General features: G+C 43.8%; 1 protein-coding gene across 1 annotated transcript in view; it reads left to right on the top strand.

Moving 5' to 3' along the window:
* The first annotated feature begins 3220 nt into the window (after window positions 1–3220).
* Window positions 3221–19286, top strand: part of LOC129523704 (putative protein FAM157B) — a 30348-nt gene continuing 14282 nt past the window's right edge. Inside the window, exons 1-3 of the mRNA XM_063708306.1 lie at window positions 3221–3448; window positions 4957–5334; window positions 14785–14980. Of these exons, the coding sequence (XP_063564376.1) occupies window positions 3221–3448; window positions 4957–5334; window positions 14785–14980 (802 nt within the window). The remainder of the gene's footprint in view (window positions 3449–4956; window positions 5335–14784; window positions 14981–19286) is intronic.

The following is a 19286-nucleotide window of genomic DNA, read 5'->3' as shown; positions in this document are numbered from 1 at the left end:
ACAAGAGACACCTAAACATGCAGAACCATGGGGCCTTTGTTCTCCACCATTCCTGGTGCCCATTCTGGTCCCATGCGTCCTCTTCCCAAGAAACACGTAGAACCCATGGCAGTGCAACAGCTGCTTCTTGGCAACTCCACCATGATCAGGCACACTTGTCCCATGTCTGTCCCGTTGAGCCGGTGTGTGTCATAAGCCCTTCAGCTGTGAGCACTCTTGCCCAGACCTCGGCTCTGGTCCTCGTGGCCACACCTGAGTGGGTGAGGTTGACTAGCAGAGAAAGAAGAGAACCGATGAATGTTGACAGCACAGGAATCAGGTCATACGGCCCTCCCATCTCCTTCCCTCAGCTTCTTGCTGTGTTTTGCGAATGGATTTTATAAACCTGTGATTCGAGCATCCTCAGTTGCTTCTCGAGCCTTTCCGCTCCATGAACTCTGGGACAGCTTGCCTGGTACTGCAACTGGAGGACATCATTGCATCCAGAGAGCTTCCCACATGACAGTCTGTGAGCAAGGGACTTCGCCTCCCTGGATGGTGGTTTTCTTTTATGTAAAAGATGTGATCGTAGTCTCTATTTCTCAAGGGTGCTGTGAGAAACACGCAGAATAAGGCCACGTGAAAGTGAGTGGCAGGTAGCGGATGCTCAGTAACGTGAAGCCTGCCCTTCCCGTAGCCTTTCTCTTCCTCCACTGGGTCTAGACTTCACATTGTCCCATGGTTCGAGATCCTTGGTTCATCCCGAGTCTTATCATCATCCCAGAAGCTTGGAGGGAGCTCCTGGGGAAATCCAGCTTCACGGTCCCACACTGATCACTTCCCCTGGGCATGGCCTGGTAAATGCAGCTCAGATCCGCTCCCCAGGCAAGTCAAGGAAGTTGCTGCCCAGAAACCAAGTGAGGACATTTACAAGAACCGGCAGCAGCAGCAGCAGCAGCAGCAGCAGCAGCAGCAGAAGAAGAAGAAACTGGATTTGCTTTTTCACCAGAGGATCCAGGTTTCCCTGTGGCCTTGCAAACAAAAAGGAAGGAAGAAGGAGCAGCACAGTCATCCCTTTGTGAAAAAGGCATTCAGGTAACTGAGTGACTCAGCAAGCCTGGGTCTTGGGGCAATTACGAATACCTGGTTGAAGGGCAGTCCTCAGGCAGAGCCCCTGAGACCTGTTGAACTGTAGAGTGTGGGAGCAGAGGAGATTCAGGGCCTGCCCAGGGGCAGTGTCCACAGGGGCAGAGTGCCCCCAGGACTCGCCCTGGCTCAGTTAAGGACTCCCCTCAGGATCTGCAGAGGTGCAAGGCAGGGTGCATCTCTGCCTGGACTGAGCTGGAAATGCAGCCGTGTGGCTGAAGTGGCCACTTCCTGCTTTCTGTAAAGCAGCCACAGGGACCTGTGAACAGGAAAGACCCTTACTCTTGATTACTGAAGAACTAGAACCCAGGCTCCCTTGACCTTCTCTCCAAAAACCCAGATGACACGAGGACCCTCTCCCAGCTGAAGGGGCAGATTCATGCTTTAGAGTGTGGGGAGTCAGCTTGGGGGCACGTGAGTGTTTAGCTTAGGTGTGGGCCTCACAAAAGAGTCAAAACAAGTCAGCCAGGACTCCAGCAGCCTTCATTGTGTGAGAGATGCCAGCACTGTGGCCACAGCCTGACAGCTGCGCAGGCCACATAATGTGTGGGGCCGAGTGGAAAACGTGGGGTTTTTTTTTGTTGTTGTTCAAAATCATGAGCTTCCAGGGGCGGCAGCAGAACCTTAAACTGCTCTGAGGCCCTTCTGAGCACAGGACTTGGTATGACTGCACAGGGATACCTGGCAGGCCAAGTGCAGGGACAGAGCAATCTGCCCAGAGGCCAGCAGGTCCCCAGTCAGTGTCTGGCACCAGCTCCCTTCATGACCTGGGCTGGCTCAGTTTCACGGGACTCCCAAGGCTGGAGGCTTCCCCGGAACACCATGCTCAGGGATTTCCCAACAGGAGCAGCCTCTGGCTTCAGATCTGTCCTTGTTTGACTCATAAATTATCACTCAGACTGAGAAAATTAACACTCAGTGATTCCTGAAAGGGTGCCCAGTGCAATAGATAATTTTCAAAGTGAGTTCATCGGGGATTTAATAGCCAGGCAATGTCCATTAAAACAGCGACAAACATGGGGAGAAAAGGAAAAGTTCCAACTGGAAACTCATGCTGGCTTGACAGTTGTTCTCAGGGAGCAGAACAGAAGTGGGCATTTTCATTCTGGTTACACCATCAGCGATACCTCCACGGAGCCTCTCAGCTGGTTCCTCCTGGGTCTGGGCCACAGGCCTCCCAGTATTGCCGGTCTCGGAAGACATCTGTGGGCAGGTTCTGCAGAGGGAATCTGAGGCTGTGTGGGATGAGCTGCAGGACCCCCTGTGGGGAAAGTCAGGAGGCAGCACCAGCTCCTTCACCAGGACCTGAGGGTACTGTGGCTCATCAGGGGCCATCGAGGACATGGAGACCCTGCACAGTGTTTGAGGAGTCCTGCTACATCAGTTTATTCTGGTTTAGGTGGTTGAGGGGAGACTCAGTGAAGTCTTGGGGGTTCAGGGCTACACTGCCAGCCTCTGGGACAGCAGCCCCAGTGTCCCCCAACCCAGGCCTTGCTCCTCCCTGCTGATGAACACCCAGTCTGCTCCCAGATGCACACCTGTCCTGAAGACACCCGGTTCTCATGCTCTTCTCTGCAGCACCTGAATTGGGCATTCCTGGGTAAAGCAGTTTAAGTTACTTTCACTTTTATCCACCTTCTTTCCGTTATTTCAACCATGCATGTCCCTTGTGTATGTAGGATAAAGGTGTCTAAGAATAAAGGTCCATGATTTAAAGTTTTTTCCTCTTCTTTCCCTGTCCTGACCACCTGATCATAAGCTTGTAGAAATAAATTGTGTCTCATGTTGTGTATCTTTTGATGCATCTAGAGAGATGGTTATATTCATATAAATAAACGGGCACATCCAGCACATTATTTCTAGTTGTCGTCTGCTAATAAGTTTACATCTGGTAAATGCCAGCGTTTCTTCAAATGGCTGCATTGCACATGAGTCAATCTGTGTGACAAAGAAAGTGGCAGATTTTGTACAGCCTTTGTAAAGACATTCTTCAATGCTGCCTTTTAAAATAGAAATGTTAAATCCTGTAACTAATCAACCTATGCCTTGTTAGAGGGCTGACATTTTCAATAATTCCTTTACAAAGGGTAGTGAGATGCATCAGATCCCCCAGTGGCCCCAAGTAGGGACAGTGACAGTCAGCAGTTCTTTACAGACACCTGCTCCGTGGCAGGTTCTCTGCCGGCCCTGGCTGCGGGCGCCCTCATCTAACAAGATGCTTCGGTCCATGGGTGGAGGACAAAGGCCTATGGGCTTGGGGAGCGAGTTCTTTCGTCTCCTACATGACCTTCATCTGCTCGCGTTTCCCACGAAGTGCATCTGGGTTGGAAGGAGATGGTGGTTTCCCACGGAAGTCTGGTCCCTAAGTGACGCCTCTGCTGCCTACATCAAAATCTCCCCGGCTTGCTCCACAATGGTCCCGTCACGTGGTGCAGACTCAGGCGCAGTCTTGTGTGTGCAGAGGCAGGCTTGGTCTAGTGTGCTCTTGATCATGCACCTAGTCACATCTGTTCTACAGTGTTGCATTCTTCTAATTTCCATGCACATCTTTGCATAGGCGTGTTCCCATTGTTCCCATGCCAATAAGTGGTGTGCAAGGTTCCAGAGTGCGCCAGTATTTCTTTAGTCGGTGTCATGCTGTTGGATATTCAGGTTTTTTAACCTAGTGTAAATGACATTCACATTTCTAAAAACCAGAAGAGTGTTTGTGATTAACATATCATCTTAGTGGATATTAAATTGCTGCATCTGATTTCATTTCTCTTTCCCAAATAAAGAGTCAGTTGTGTGGGCTGGTCTCATTCTGAAACTGCACACTCCCATCCCAGAGGTAGAAAGCGAGATCTCCTGCCTGCATTTCATGGAGCATGTGATTATGGAGGTGTCCAGTCCCAGCAAACAGACCCCACATTCTTTTCCTTCAGTGACTCAGACGCAATATGTGGAGAGTCCCAGACAGTATCGCTCCCTCACGTTCATTAACCTCCAGAGATTAAACATCACCTGATACACAGAACTGTGGGTTCCCCGTTTGGCTAAGCATCAGGTGCAGCCAGGTTCTTACCTAGGTGCACGTGACAAGGTGCTGCCAGATGCCACCAGCACAGTCAGTGAGCCCACCTCATCAGAGGGCACATGAGATCCCCAAATGAGAAAGAACTCTAAGGAGCCGAAATCTGCCAAGATGGGTACATTAAAGCTTGCAACTTTGCACGTGAGCGCACCCTCAGACTCAGCCAGTTTATTCTCCTTTGCAGTCCATTCTGAAAAGTCCAGCCAGATGATGGCTAAAGAGTAGAGAATGGAAGGTGGAAGGCGGTTGCTGCTTGCAGAAGAGGCACGCTGGCAGCATTGGCAGGGAGGAAGAGACTGGAAACTGAGTAGCAGATCCGAGAAACCAAAATGCTCAGCAAATGAGGGCAGGTGGCATGGAGCTACTTCCCTGGGTCCAAGAGCCTAATTACCTTATTGTTCCATAAGTTCATGGCCTGCGGTCATCAGGGAAAATAAAACACTGACTGGGGGTCAGTCTTTTCTGTTTAGAGGAGGCTCCCTGAAACCTCCCCCTCCCGGGTTCAAGCGATTCTGCTGCCTCAGCCTCCCGAGTAGCTGGAACTATAGGCGCCCGCCACCACTCCCGGCTAATTTTTTTTTTTTTGTAAAGACGGGGTTTCACCATGTTAGCCAGGATGGTCTCGATCTCCTGACCTCGCGATCCGCCCGCCTCGGCCTCCCAAAGTGCTGGGATTACAGGCGTGAGCCACCGCGCCCGGCCTCAGCTGGTTTTTCAAAAGTCATGGCGTGTAATTGTCAGAACAGTGAACTTCGGAGATCCACCGGAGGGGCGAGGCCACAGCTCAACCGCGAGCACCTGAGCATCCTGCACCGCCTGCGACGGCCGTCAGGGGGCGCGATGCCGCCTCACAGAACCTCAAGAGGCGCCCGGGTTCCGGCACAGAAGCCCGGCGGCTCCAGGGGGCGGAGCCAAGCCGCCTCCTCAGGACCTACGCAGGAGGCGCCGTCATCCCTACAGGGACACCCGAGAGGACCCAGCCTCCTCCTCCTCAGGACCCACTCGGGAGACGCCGCTGGCTCTATAGGAACACCTGGGGACCGTGGCCAGGGACCACCCAGCCTCCTTCTCCTCAGCTCCTCAGGAACGACTGGGGAAGCTGTGGCTTCATGGTCCCCGAGGCTGCCCGAGGAAAGGTGAGGAAAAGCTTTCCGTCCCGGCTCAGTGCTGAGGCGGCCGCGCTGCCTCGCGCTCCACTTTCTCAAGTTGTATTTATTTTATTTTACAAAGTGGCCCATCATTAAGTGGCTTTGTTATTCATTATTACAGCATACCTGAGTTGTTTCGTTTTTAAATTTTTGACCAATTTGGGTTTGTTTGGGGTGGATCCGGGACAGAGAAGGGAGAAACCCTGAGGGCAACATGGAGAGCCCCAGGGAGACGCGCACCCCACGACTTGCTTTTATTTGCGTTCCAGTGGCTCGTTTTTCTTAGAGTGTTAAAGTACTTGAAAAATATTGAAGACCAGATGTAGATGTGAGTTTTCACAACCGTATTTTAAGTGTAAATACTGGACTTTGTCTGTTAACAGGATTTTAGGTAAAATAAATTTAAGCGGAGTTTATTTCGGCAAAGGAATGGTTCATGAATCACGCAGGAAGCACCAGAACGGAAGTCGGCTTGGGGCTTCGAGCTCTTAGGGTGGCCCGTAAGTGAGGCTCCTCAGTGGCTCCAGCTAGGCGACCGCCTGTGGTGGGGATGCTTCCCTCAGCGTCCCTAGTCATACAGCCAACTGGCTGCTGGGCTTTTTGGCATTGACTGTGGTTGGTTTGTGAATTTTTTTAAGTCAGTTCACATGCCTCCAAGTTCGGTTTCTGTTTGCTTAGGGAAGGCCTCAGGCTAACCCCCGCCGTATTTGCTTTAACATGTCAAAACCATAATTTATTTTTCATTTTACTTTCCTGGCATTAATAGAAGTAAATTCACATTTGTGCGTTATTCAGAAAGTCAGTTTAATTGGCAACCTATTTGTGATGGTGCATAAAATAATGTCTTTTAATCACTGGCATCTTAGATTAGATGAAATATGTTAACTCTCTTAAGCTTTGTTATTAACCCATAACAAGAGTTAAGTTTCTTTTTTTCTCCTAGGCTTTGACCATTTAAAATACACTCAGGCATCTCGTAACGATGTTATACTTTCTGAGAAATCTGTCCCTAGGTGATTTCATCTTTGTGTGAACACTGTAGAGTGTCCTTATAAAACTTAGATGGTGTAGCCCACTCCACACCTAAGTTACATAGTATAGCCTATTGCTCCCAGGCTACGAACCTGTACAGCATGTCTCTGTACTGAATGCTGTAGTCAACCATAACACCATGGTGATTGTAGATTGTGATCCCAGAATATCTGGGACAGGTCTCAGTCAATTTAGAAAGCTTATTTTGCCAAGATTAAGGACAAGCCCGTGACACAGCCTCAAGAGGTCCTGACGACGTGTGTCCAAGGTGGCCAGGGTAGAGCTTGCTTTTGTACATTTTAGGGATACATGAGACGTGTAAGATGTACAGTCATTTGGCCCAGTAAGGCGGGACAACTGGAAGCAGGAAGTGGGGGTGCTTCCAGGTCAGAAGCAGGTTAGAGACAAAAGGTTGCATTCTTTTGAATCCTTCATCAGCCTTCCACTGAATACACAATTTAGTCTGGCTCAATGAATCTGCATTTTTACATAAATAATAGGGCAGAGGAAGCAATCAGATATGCATCTGTCTCAGGTGAGGGATGACTTTGAGTGCTGTCTGTCCTTTGTCCAAAAGGAAATTCTTTGTGGGCAAATTGTGAGTGAGGTATGTAGCTTTTTGTCTTTGTAGCTATCTTAGTTAGGAATAGAATGAGGGCAGGTTTGCCTGACATAGCTCCCAGCTTGACTTTTCCCTTGGCTTAGTGATTTGGGGGTCCTGAGATTTATTTTCCTCTCATGGTATCAGAACAGAGAAAAGGTAATGCGTTGAGCCATGAGCTTATGACAAGATGGCTAGGAAGGAAATTTTCAGCTCCATTTTTATCTCATGGGACCACCATCATATGTATGCAATGCACGAGTGTAAAATCACATTTAGTTAAGTCAGCTTACACTAAGCTATGGACCCAGATGGTCCTGGGGCCTTTTTCCACTGGGAGATCTTTAAGGACCTTTCTTAGCTTTTCTCTGCTAATTGGTATATTCATAGTTGCCTTATTTCAGTGTCCATTTTGTTAATGTGTATTTTTACTAGGAAATCACCCATTTTTCTAGGTTTCCAGTTTGATGCAATTATTTGACTTTTAATTTCTCCTCTGTTTTTAGTTTTGTACATAATTTTCCTATCTACTTTTGCACTCTTTTTTCCATCAACAATATTTTTAAAATATACTTTTTAGCTTTTTTTGAAGAATTGTTATGTTTGACAATTTTTTATGACCTAATCATGACCGTAAATGATTTTTAATTAATTTCAGCTTAATGTCTTTTGTAGGGCACAACTGTTAAAATACAAAATTACAACAAATGTGGGTTTGCAGATCTTAATTGGCTTTTTTTTGTGGTTCTAGAATCAGGCAGCAGTCCAGACCAAAAATGGTTCAGAATGATCTGCCACACAACATGTGCGGGTTATATTTATAGCCAGAGAAAAAAAGTGACATACAGAAAACAGAAGTGAGGTATAGAGGTGGCTGGATTGGTTACAGACCTGGTTACAGCCCGGATTTGCCTTCTTGGAACTTGTTTTGAACAGCTGGCTGCCGGCCATTGACTGACACTCGGCTGATGTGATTGGCTGAACCGCCGCTGTTTGTTACCATGATACATTCCCAAGTCAGATTTTCAGTTTGTTTCTATACTAAATTAGGTTGCGATTCTTCTTCTTCTTCCCTTTTCTTTTTTGAGGCGGAGTCTCGCTCTGTCGCCCAGGCTGGAGTGCAGTGGCGCGATCTCAGCTCACAGCAAGCTCCGCCTCCCGGGTTCATGCCATTCTCCTGTCCCGGCCTCCCGAGTAGCTGGGACTGCAGGCTGCCGCCACCAAGTCCGGCTAATATTTTTGTATTTTTTTTTTAGTAGAGACTGGGTTTCACCTTGTAAGCCATGATGGTCTCGATTTCCTGACCTCATGATCCACCCGTCTCGGCCTCCCAAAGTGCCGGGATTACAGGCGTGAGGCACGGCGCCCGGCCGCGACTCTTTACAAGGACTCCTTGGGAGGCTTCTAAAGCCCAAATGTTGTTTGATGTAAGAATTCCTCCTTTTTGGTCAGCCTCTCAATTTTGAGATATTGATCAAAACTTTGGGCATTGGTGTCACTCTTTGTTATCGTAAATTGAGTTATTAGGACTTATTTGCTTTCAGTGTGGCATTTTCAAGTTTTATTTGGTCTCAGTGCCCTCTGGGCAATAGCAGAACACTGTGTTGTGTAAGGCGGAAATAGAGCAATAGAAAATAACAACTGATTTGTTAATATCAGATTACTTCAAGTTACTTGGTTTGGTAAGAATTAAAGCTGAGGGGACTTCTTTATGCTGACTCAGGTAGACTGGAATCTCTTCAGGGAAAAAGGGAGCTCTTTTGGGATCTATCTACTTCCTTAAAGTTTCAGCTTTGTTGTGTGTCATTCAGCGTGAGTGTCTCCATTCTGGTTTTGCCTGCTCAGTGTGGCCTAATGCGGGAGTTGTGACCAAAACAATGACCTCCCGTAATTTGTTCAACAGTTCTCCCCTTTTGGTTAGGTTCCTACCTAGGTGAGGGTGTGACTAAAAACTTAGGGCATTAGCAGTATTCTCAGTAACTATCATTTTAGGTTTCCGGTCTCAACACATCATTTAAGAAGTCAGTAAAGCTTTCTTCTATTGTGACAGCATATTTAATACTGAGAAAGAAAAGAAAATTTTTATCTTGCGAATGTGAGCTTCCTCTAAATTATCAGGTCCAGGGAGGCATGGGAATGAGGCAGCAGTCACGTCCCATTTCCCTCTTAGCTAAGTAATCATATCTTGAAGCTGCTTGCTATGTAGACTAGACTGACTGTCATCAGCTATAGATTAACCTAAGAGTGTCTTTGAATATTTTTTCCAGTGGCAAATATTTGCTTCTGTTGTATCGTAGCTGAAAGGAATGCTGGGAAACAAAATAAAGACAAGCATTCATTAGAATAAGTGATCCAGTCACAAGGAATCAATTTGAACTTTTTTTTTTTTCACAAAGTCATAGTTTGAAAACGTCCAGCCATAAATTGAAATAGTCTCCAAAATGTGAATTTTTTTCCCTGGTTCTAAGATGACCAGCTTTCTTAGAGAGTGAACTACACCATAAGAAAAATGATATGACCATGTTTACACGTATATGTTATCTTAACATAAAACATGTAAAAGGGGCATTTGTTTGAAAGTATATATTAGTCTGTATAATTTACTTTGCAGTATCATGAATGCTCTTATTTTTAAAAGTAGGAGTAGTTACTGTCAATTACTAATTTTTAGTACAAATAATTTAGCAGATATCTGAAAAAATTACAATTTTTAAATAGAGGTTTTATTTTAAATTAGTTTTAGATTCATACAGAAATTGGGAAGAAAATGCAGATTTCCCATGTAGATGCAACCTAGTTTCCCCTCTTTTTAACATATCAACATGTATCAGATAGGTTTAACATCTTTTTTTTTTTTTTTTTCCCAGACAGAGTCTCAACCAGGCTGGAGTGCAGTGGCGTGATCTCGGCTCACTGCAACCTCCGCCTCCCAGGTTCAAGCGATTCTCCTGCCTCAGCCTCCTGAGTAGCTGGTATTACAGGTGCCTGCCATCATGCCCGGCTAATTTTTGTATTTTTAGTAGAGATGAGGTTTCACCACGTTGGCCAGGCTGGTCTTGAACTCCTGATCTCAGGTGATCCGCCCGCCTCAGCCTCCCAAAGTGCTGGGATTACAGGCATGAGCCACCACTCCTGACCAACATCTTACATCATTTCTTGTCATACTTAATGACTGGATATTACTATATTATTAAATAAGCTCACATCTTATTTGGTTTCCCTTAGTTCTGCCTTTTTCTCTCCCAGGATCCTATCTAGGATCCCATAGGACATTTAGTCATCATGTCAGGCTCTTCTTGGCTGTGACAGTCTCTCAGACTTTACTTCTGAGGACCTGGAACAGTGTTAGGAGGATTGGTCAGGTATTGTGTAGAATGTCCTCCATTGTGGTTTACTTGGGGTTTTTCTCATAATCAGCCTGGGTTTAGGGGTTTGCGGGAAGCAGAGCAGATGTGTAGTGTGTCCACAAAAAGAGTCAAAGACTGTAAAATATTTGAAGAGATGTATTCTGAGCCAAATATGAGTGACCATGGCCCTTGACACAGCCCTCAGGAGACCCTGAGAACATGTGCTCAAGGTCGTTGGGGTACAGGTTGGTTCTATACATTTTAGGGAGATAGGAGACATCAATCAAGTGTATTTAAGATATATATTGGTTCGGTCCAGAAAGGTGGGACAACCCAATGGATTAGGGTGGGGTGGGGCTTCCAGGTTATAGGTACATTTAAAATTTTTCTGATTGGCAGTTTGTTGAAAGACTTACTATCAATAGAAAGGAGTGTCTGGGCTATGATAAGGGGTTATGGAGACCAAGGTTTTGTCATGGAGATGAAGCTTCCAGGTAGCAGGCTTCAGAGAGAATAGATTGTAAATGTTTCTTATCAGATTTTAGGTTGTGTTGATGTTAAATGCTGATTGGCTTTTCCTGAATTCCAAAAGGGAGGAGGGCATAATGAGGCATGTCTGACCACCTCTTTCCCATCATAGCCTGAACCAGTCTTCCAGGTTAACTTTGGTGTCCCCTGGTGGAGAGGTGGTTGTGGGAAAGATCTTTGAATTTTATTTTTGGTTTGCAAGTGCTAGTGTAGTCACTTCATGCTGTCACTTCATGCTCTCAAGATGTGTTATCACCATTAATGTTAACTTTTATCACTTGGTTGAGGCAGTGTTTTCAGGTTTTTCACTGTGAGGTTACTTTTTTCCCATGTCTATATTGTATGTATGCTTTTGGAGGAAGTCATCATGCAGAGCTCATACTTAAAGGAGTGGGGAGTTAGCCCCACCTCCTTGATGGTTGTCTATATCAGGTATTTGGAATTCTTCTGTATAAGAGATTTCTATTCAGCCCATTTGCATATCTGTTTAATCATTTATTTATACCAGTATGGGTCCACAGATAGTTACTTTAATCTTTTGGTTATCTAATTGTACAGTATTTTGTTGCTCTTTGTTCATACCTGTGGCCATTGGTAGCTCTTTCCACTGGCTCCTTTTACATAATTTCATGTTTTTTTTTTATAATTTATTTCTGTTACTTCAAAAGTACCCTGGCTCATATATTTTCTGTCCCAGTCCTAGTTTCAGCTATTTCTTCTAATAGCCCTGATTTCTTTTGTTAGAGAATGGTATGAACAACTTACATCTGGCCACTAAATGTGGTCATTGCATCATGACACTTACAGCTGACAGTGCAAAGAAATATATGTGTGTCTTCTAACTTGTATGTACCCACTTAATTATAAAGGTTTCTATGTGGAATCATCTATGTATATGTTAAGCTAAATGTGAATTTATACTTATGTTGTATATATATATTCTGACTCATTATGACAGAGATCATTCTAGGCTTCCCTATTTTTTATCTGTAACTTCTCACTGTAATAGTGAGGAACCTGGCTCCTACTATCTGCCATTTATTTCATCCCTTGTACCATTGGGAACAAGAAATTCATTCTTGATCAAGATTCCAGGTTGGGACTTAATAAGAAATATATGTTTGGTCTGTGTCTGCAGTTCCTGGTACAGAGCTTCTAAAACTATTATAATTTCCTGAACAGTAGGGGTGCTAGGAGCATCTTGTGTTCTAATATTTGGTCTTTGGCCCTGGTTCCTGACGCAGAGTTCCTAAATCTCTTGGAATCTCCTGGATAATAGGAATGGCTTCTGTTCTAATAAGGACACTCTGTGGGTTCCTGGATGGTTTCAGGATGGGGATGGTCACCAGAAAGACCAAGCCATGATAAGAAGGTTGTAACTTTTAGCTTAACATGCAATCCTTTGAGGGTGTGAAGGGACTGGAAATGGAGTTAATAATCCGTCATGTCTACATGATGAAGCTTCCATAAAAATTCCTAAAATATGGAATTTGGAAAGTTCCAGATCAAGGCTGACAGATTTGATGTCTAGTGAGGGCTCATCTATCATAGATAGTGCCTTCTAGCATGTCGTGACATGGCAGAATGGGGAAACGGGCTCCTAGACGCTTTTATAAGGGCACTGGTTTCATTCATGAGGACAGCACTCTCATGATCTGATCACCTCTCGGTTACCTCTGAATACCATCCCTTTGGGGATTACATTTCAAAATAGGAATTTGGGGTGGGGGTGTACACACATTGAGACCATAATAACTAGTAAACATAAGTAAGTATTTCCTAGTTCCATAAGCCATCATAGCAAATTGTCAAACCTGAAGAGGGGGTGTAGGAATGCCTAGTTTCTGGCCAAGTCATATAGAAGTTTGGGTAAACTGGGGATTCACTACTTGTGATTGGCATCTGAGGTTGTGGACAGTCTGGTGTTACTAAGCCCTTAACCTGTAGGGTGTATACTAACTCCAGGTAATCAGTGTCACAGTTGAATTACAGGATACCCAATTGTTTTCCAGAGAGTTGGAATATTGGTTGGTATGGAAAACACCCCCCACCCCCCACAATTTGCTGTTAAAAGTGGAGTGTTGATAGTATAGAGGAAAATCATGGTTATTTTTCTTTTTACAGATATAGTAGTTTCAAAATTAACTATTATCCCTATGGGAAATAACTTTATAAAATAGAGTCCACTGTTCGTGTATATAGTACGTTTTGTTTTTAGTCTATGGATTCTACTCATTTCCAGCTCAGCACCTTTGGCCCACCACTTGCAACATACATTGGTAATACAGTTAGATTCTTGGTTGCACTCTGTATTTTGTCCTTAGATACTTCCACATCCTAAATAATTTAATTTGTGTAGATTGTGATTTGTTCTTTGTGCATTAAAATTCTGTGGGTTTTATCAAATGCATAGTGTCAGATATCCACTACTGAAGTAGCATACAGAATACTTCAAATCCCCACCCCAGACAGTCACTGATCTGACTATCATCTCTTTGGTTGTGCTTTTTCCAGAATGTTATATGAATGGAGTCATATAATGTATAGCATCTTCATACTGCCACCCTTTACTTAGCAACATAGATGCAAGATTCATTCATTTGTTTTCATGGATTGACAGTTCATTCCTTTCTGTTGGTGAATGGTATTCCATTGCATGGTTGTACTTCAAATTGATTGTGCGTTCAGCTATTGAAGAACGTTCTGATTACTTCAAGTTTTGGCCATTATGACTAGAGTGCCTCGTATATAATTACATGCTAGTTTTTGTTTGAACATAATTTTTCAAAGCAGCTGTCTAAACATACACAATTTAGGGGTGCATTTGTTGGATTGTAAGGTAAGACTTGTTTATCTTTGGGAAAAACTGTCAAACTATTTCCCAAAGTGGCTGTACCCATTCATGCATTCTGCCAGTAATGAATGGCCGTACCTATTGTTCTTCAACCTCCAATTGTTACTGTTGAGCTTTTTTAAGAGTCCCACAGTTGTACTAGGTGTGCAGTGATATCTCAGCATTATTTTAATTTGCAGTCTCCTAATGAGATATATTGAGCATCCTTTTGTGTGATTATGTGCTATCTGTGTATTTTCTTTTTTTTTCTTTTTTCTTTTTTTTTAATTGAGATAGAGTCTCATTCTGTCACTCAGGCTGGAGTGCAGTGGCATGATCTTCGGTCACTGCAACCTCCACCTCTGATGTTCAAGCAATTCTCTTGCATCAGCCTCCCAAGTAGCTGGGATTACAGGCACCCACCACCATGCCTGGCTAATTTTTTTGTATTTTTAGTAGAGAGGGGGTATCACTATGTTGGCCAGGCTGATCTCAAATTCCTGACCTCAGGTGACTCACCCGCCTCAGCCTCCCAAAGTGCTGGGGTTATAGGCATGAGCCACCACACCTGGCCTGCTATCTATATATTTTATTTGGCTGGATGTCTGTTCAGATATTTACCCAGTTTTATTTGGGTTTTTAGTTTTCTTAGTGTTCGTTTGAAGAGTTCTTTGTGTATTTTCAATACAGTTTTTAAAACCACGTTTGTATTTTGTAAATATCTTCTCACAGTGTGTCTTGTCTTTTTGTTCTCTGAATAGGGTTTTTAATAGTAGAAAATTTAGTTTTATAAAGTCTGTTCTCAGTATTTTCACGAATTGGCACTTGATGCTGTGTATTAAAACTCAACACCAGATCCAATGTCTCTTAGGTTTTCTTTTAGATTGTTTATAGTTTTGCCTTTGAAGTTGTAGTCTCTGGACTATTTTGAGTAGGTTTTTCTGTTTTAATTTGTGTATAGAGTCATTTCATTCTATATGGCTTCCAAATAATTCTTCCATCACCATTTATGGGAAGGGTACGGATATAGTGGCCTTTACTTCGGTTTGAATTTCCAAAATTATGACACTGAATAAACTGAATATTGAATTTTATAGGTATTTCAGGACAGCCAGGAGGGGGCGCACATCTGCCGAGAAACTGTGAGCAAGAGCGTCTGTGCTGAACCACGGAGCCACCAGAGGGCGCGCGATCCCGCCCCAACCAACTTCCCGCGGAGGTGCCAGAAGCAGCGAGGAGCTTCAACTTCCTCAGGGCAGCACGAGGGTCGTGTTAACTTGGTGTTCTTCATTGGTGAGTAAAAAGCTCCTGTCCACGGCCCTGAGTGCCAAGGAGTGAGTCTTTAGAGCACTCAGCAGAGGAAGAAATTCATCTAGAAAAATAAAATCCCCAAATCTCACTGTTTGGAGTACACCCTAACATCATTGTCAATGTCCAAGACACAGTGGCTGCTAATATATATTCTTACAGTGGCCTCTAATATAATAATCACACTGTGCCCTACATTACTATGATATCCACACCGTGCCCTAACACCCATATAATATTCACACCATGCCCTATCACTGATCTAGTCCACACCATCGCTTCCAATACTAATGTAATAATATCCACACTATGCCCTATCACTGATCTAATCCACACCATCGCTTCCAATACTAATGTAATAATATCCACACCATGCCCTATAACTGATCTAATCCACACCATCGCTTCCAATACTAATGTAGTAATATCCACACCATGCCCTATCACTGATCTAGTCCACACCATCGCTTCCAATACTAATGTAATAATATCCATAACATGCCTTATCACTGATCTAGTCCACACCATCGCTTCCAATACTAATGTAGTAATATCCACACCATGCCGTATCACTGATCTAGTACACATCATCACTTCCAATGCTAATGTAGTAATATCCACACCATGCCCTATCACTGACCTAGTCCACATCATCGCTTCCAATACTAATGTAGTAATATCCACACCATGCCCTATCACTGATCTAATCCACACCATCGCTTCCAATACTAATGTAATAATATCCACACCATGCCCTAACACTGATCTAGTCCACAACATCGCTTCCACTATTAATGTAATAATATACACACCGTGCCTTATCACTGATCTAGTCCACACCATCACTTCCAAAACTAATGTAATAATATCCACACCATGCCCCATCACTGATCTAGTCCACACCATCGCTTCCAATACTAACGTAATAATATCCACACCATGCCCTATCACTGATCTAGTCCACACCATTGCTTCCAATACTAATGTAATAATATCCACACCATGCCCTATCACTGATCTAGTCCACACCATCGCTTCCAATACTAACGTAATAATAACCACACCATGCCCTATCACTGATCTAATCCACACCATCGCTTCCAATACTAATGTAATAATATACACACCATGCCCTATCACTGATCTAGTCCACACCATCTCTTCCAATACTAATGTAATAATATCCACACCATGCCCTATCACTGATCTAATCCACACAATCTAATCCACACAGTTTTATTTGGGTTTTTAGTTTTCTTAGTGTTCGTTTGAAGAGTTCTTTGTGTATTTTCAATACAGTTTTTAAAATCACGTTTGCATTTTGTTAATATCTTCTCACAGTGTGTCTTGTCTTTTTGTTCTCTGAATAGGGTTTTTAATAGTAGAAAATTTAGTTTTATAAAGTCTGTTCTCAGTATTTTCACGAATTGGCACTTGATGCTGTGTGTTAAAACTCAACACCAGATCCAATGTCTCTTAGGTTTTCTTTTAGATTATTTATAGTTTTGCCTTTGAAGTTGTAGTCTCTGGACTATTTTGAGTAGGTTTTTCGGTTTTAATTTGTGTATAGAGTCATTTCATTCTATATGGCTTCCAAATAATTCTTCCATCACCATTTATGGGAAGGGTATGGATATAGTGGCCTTTATTTCGGTTTGAATTTCCAAAATTTTGACACTGAATAAACTGAACATTGAATTTTATAGGTATTTCAGGACAGCCAGGAGGGGGCGCACATCTGCCGAGAAACTGTGAGCAAGAGCGTCTGTGCTGAACCACGGAGCCACCAGAGAGCGCGCGATCCCGCCCCAACCAACTTCCCGCTGAGGTGCCAGAAGCAGCGAGGAGCTTCAACTTCCTCAGGGCAGCACGAGGGTCGTGTTAACTTGGTGTTCTTCATTGGAGAGTAAAAAGCTCCTGTCCACGGCCCTGAGTGCCAAGGAGTGAGTCTTTAGAGCACTCAGCAGAGGAAGAAATCCATCTAGAAAAATAAAACCCCCAAATCTCACTGTTTGGAGTACACCCTAACATCATTGTCAATGTCCAAGACACAGTGGCTGCTAATATATATTCTTACAGTGGCCTCCAATATAATAATCACACTGTGCCCTACATTACTATGATATCCACACCGTGCCCTAACAGCCATATAGTATCCACACCATGCCCTAACACTGATGTAATCCACACCATCGCTTCCAATACTAATGTAATAATATCCACACCATGCCCTAACACTGATCTAATCCGCACCATCGCTTCCAATACTAATGCAGTAATATCCACACCATGCCCTATCACTGATCTAGTCCACACCATCGCTTCAAATACTAACGTAGTAATATCCACACCATGCCCTAACACTGATCTAGTCCACACCATCGCTTCCAATACTAATGTAATAATATCCACACCATGCCCTATCCCTGATCTAGTCCAAACCATCGCTTCCAATACTAATGTAATAATATCCACACCATGCCCTATCACCGATCTAATCCACACCATCGCTTCCAATACTAAGGTAGTAATATCCACACCATGCCCTATCACTGATCTAAGCCACACCATCACTTCCAATACTAATGTAGTAATATCCACACCATGCCCTATCACTGATCTAATCCACACCATCCCTTCCAATACTAATGTAATAATATCGACACCTTGCCCTATCACTGATCTAGTCCACACCATCGCTTCCAATACTAATGTAGTAATATCCACACCGTGCCCTATCACTGATCTAGTCGAGACCATCGCTTCCAATACCAATGTAATAATATCCCCACCATGCCCTATCACTGATCTAATCCACACCATCGCTTCGAATTCTAGTGTAATAATATCCACACCATGCGCTATCACTCATCTAATCCACACCATCGCTTCCAATACTAATGTAATAATATCCACACCATGCTCTATCACTGATCTAATCCACACCATCACTTCCAATACTAATGTAGTAATATCCCCACCATGCCCTATCACTGATCTAATCCACACCACCTCTTCCAATACTAATGTAATAATATCCACACCATGCCCTATAACTGATCTAATCCACACCATCGCTTCCAATCGTAATGTAGTAATATCCACACCATGCCCAATCACTGATCTAATCCGCACCATCACTTCCAATACTAATGTAGTAATATCCACACCATGCCCTATCACTGATCTAATCCACACCATCACTTCCAATACTAATGTAGTAATATCCACACCATGCCCTATCACTGATCTAGTCCACACCATCGCTTCCAATACTAAGGTAATAATATCCACACCATGCCCTATCACTGATCTAGTCCACACCATCGCTTCCAATACTAATGTAGTAATATCCACACCATGCCCTGTCAATGATCTAATCCACAGCATCGCTTCCAATACTAATGTAGTAATATCCACACCATGCCGTATCACTGATCTAATCCACACCATCGCTTCCAATACTAATGTAATAATATCCACACCATGCCCTAACACTGATCTAGTCCACACCATCGCTTCCAATAGTAATGTAATAATATCCACAGCATGCCCTAACACTGATCTAGTCCACACCATCGCTTCCAATGCTAATGTAGTAATATCCACACCATGCCCTATCACTGATCTAGTCCACACCATCGCTTCCAACACTAATGTAATAATATCCACACCATGCCCTATCACTGATCTAGTCCACACCGTTGCTTCCAATAGTAATGTAGTAATATCCACAGCATGCCCTATCACTGATCTAATCCTCACCATCGCTTCCCCTACTAATGTAGTAATATCCACACCATGCCCTATCTCTGATCTAGTCCACTCCATCGCTTCCAGTACTAATGTAATAATATCCCCACCATGCCCTATCACTGATCTAGTCCACACCATCGCTTCCAATAGTAATGTAGTAATATCCACACGATGCCCTATTACTGATCTAGTTCGCACCATCGCTTCCAATACTAATGTAATAATATCCACACCATGCCCTATCACTGATCTAATCCACACCATCGCTTCCAATGCTAATATAATAATATCCACACCATGACGTATCACTGATCTAGTCCACACCATCGCTTCCAATACTAATGTAGTAATATCCACACCATGCCCTATGAGTGATCTAGTCCACACCATCGCTTCCAATACAGCTTCCATGCCCTTCTGTTTTGTAGTTTTGGTAGGGATGGGGTGGGGTTAGGGCTAGGGAGGGGGGTTTTGGCTGTGTTGCCCTGAGGTCAAAGTGATCCTCCTGCCTCTGCTGCCAAAGTGCTGGGATTAG

Source organism: Gorilla gorilla, chromosome 6, assembly GCF_029281585.2.
Source record: "Gorilla gorilla gorilla isolate KB3781 chromosome 6, NHGRI_mGorGor1-v2.1_pri, whole genome shotgun sequence".
NCBI lineage: Eukaryota > Metazoa > Chordata > Mammalia > Primates > Hominidae > Gorilla > Gorilla gorilla.
This window is presented reverse-complemented; position numbering and strand designations above follow the sequence as displayed.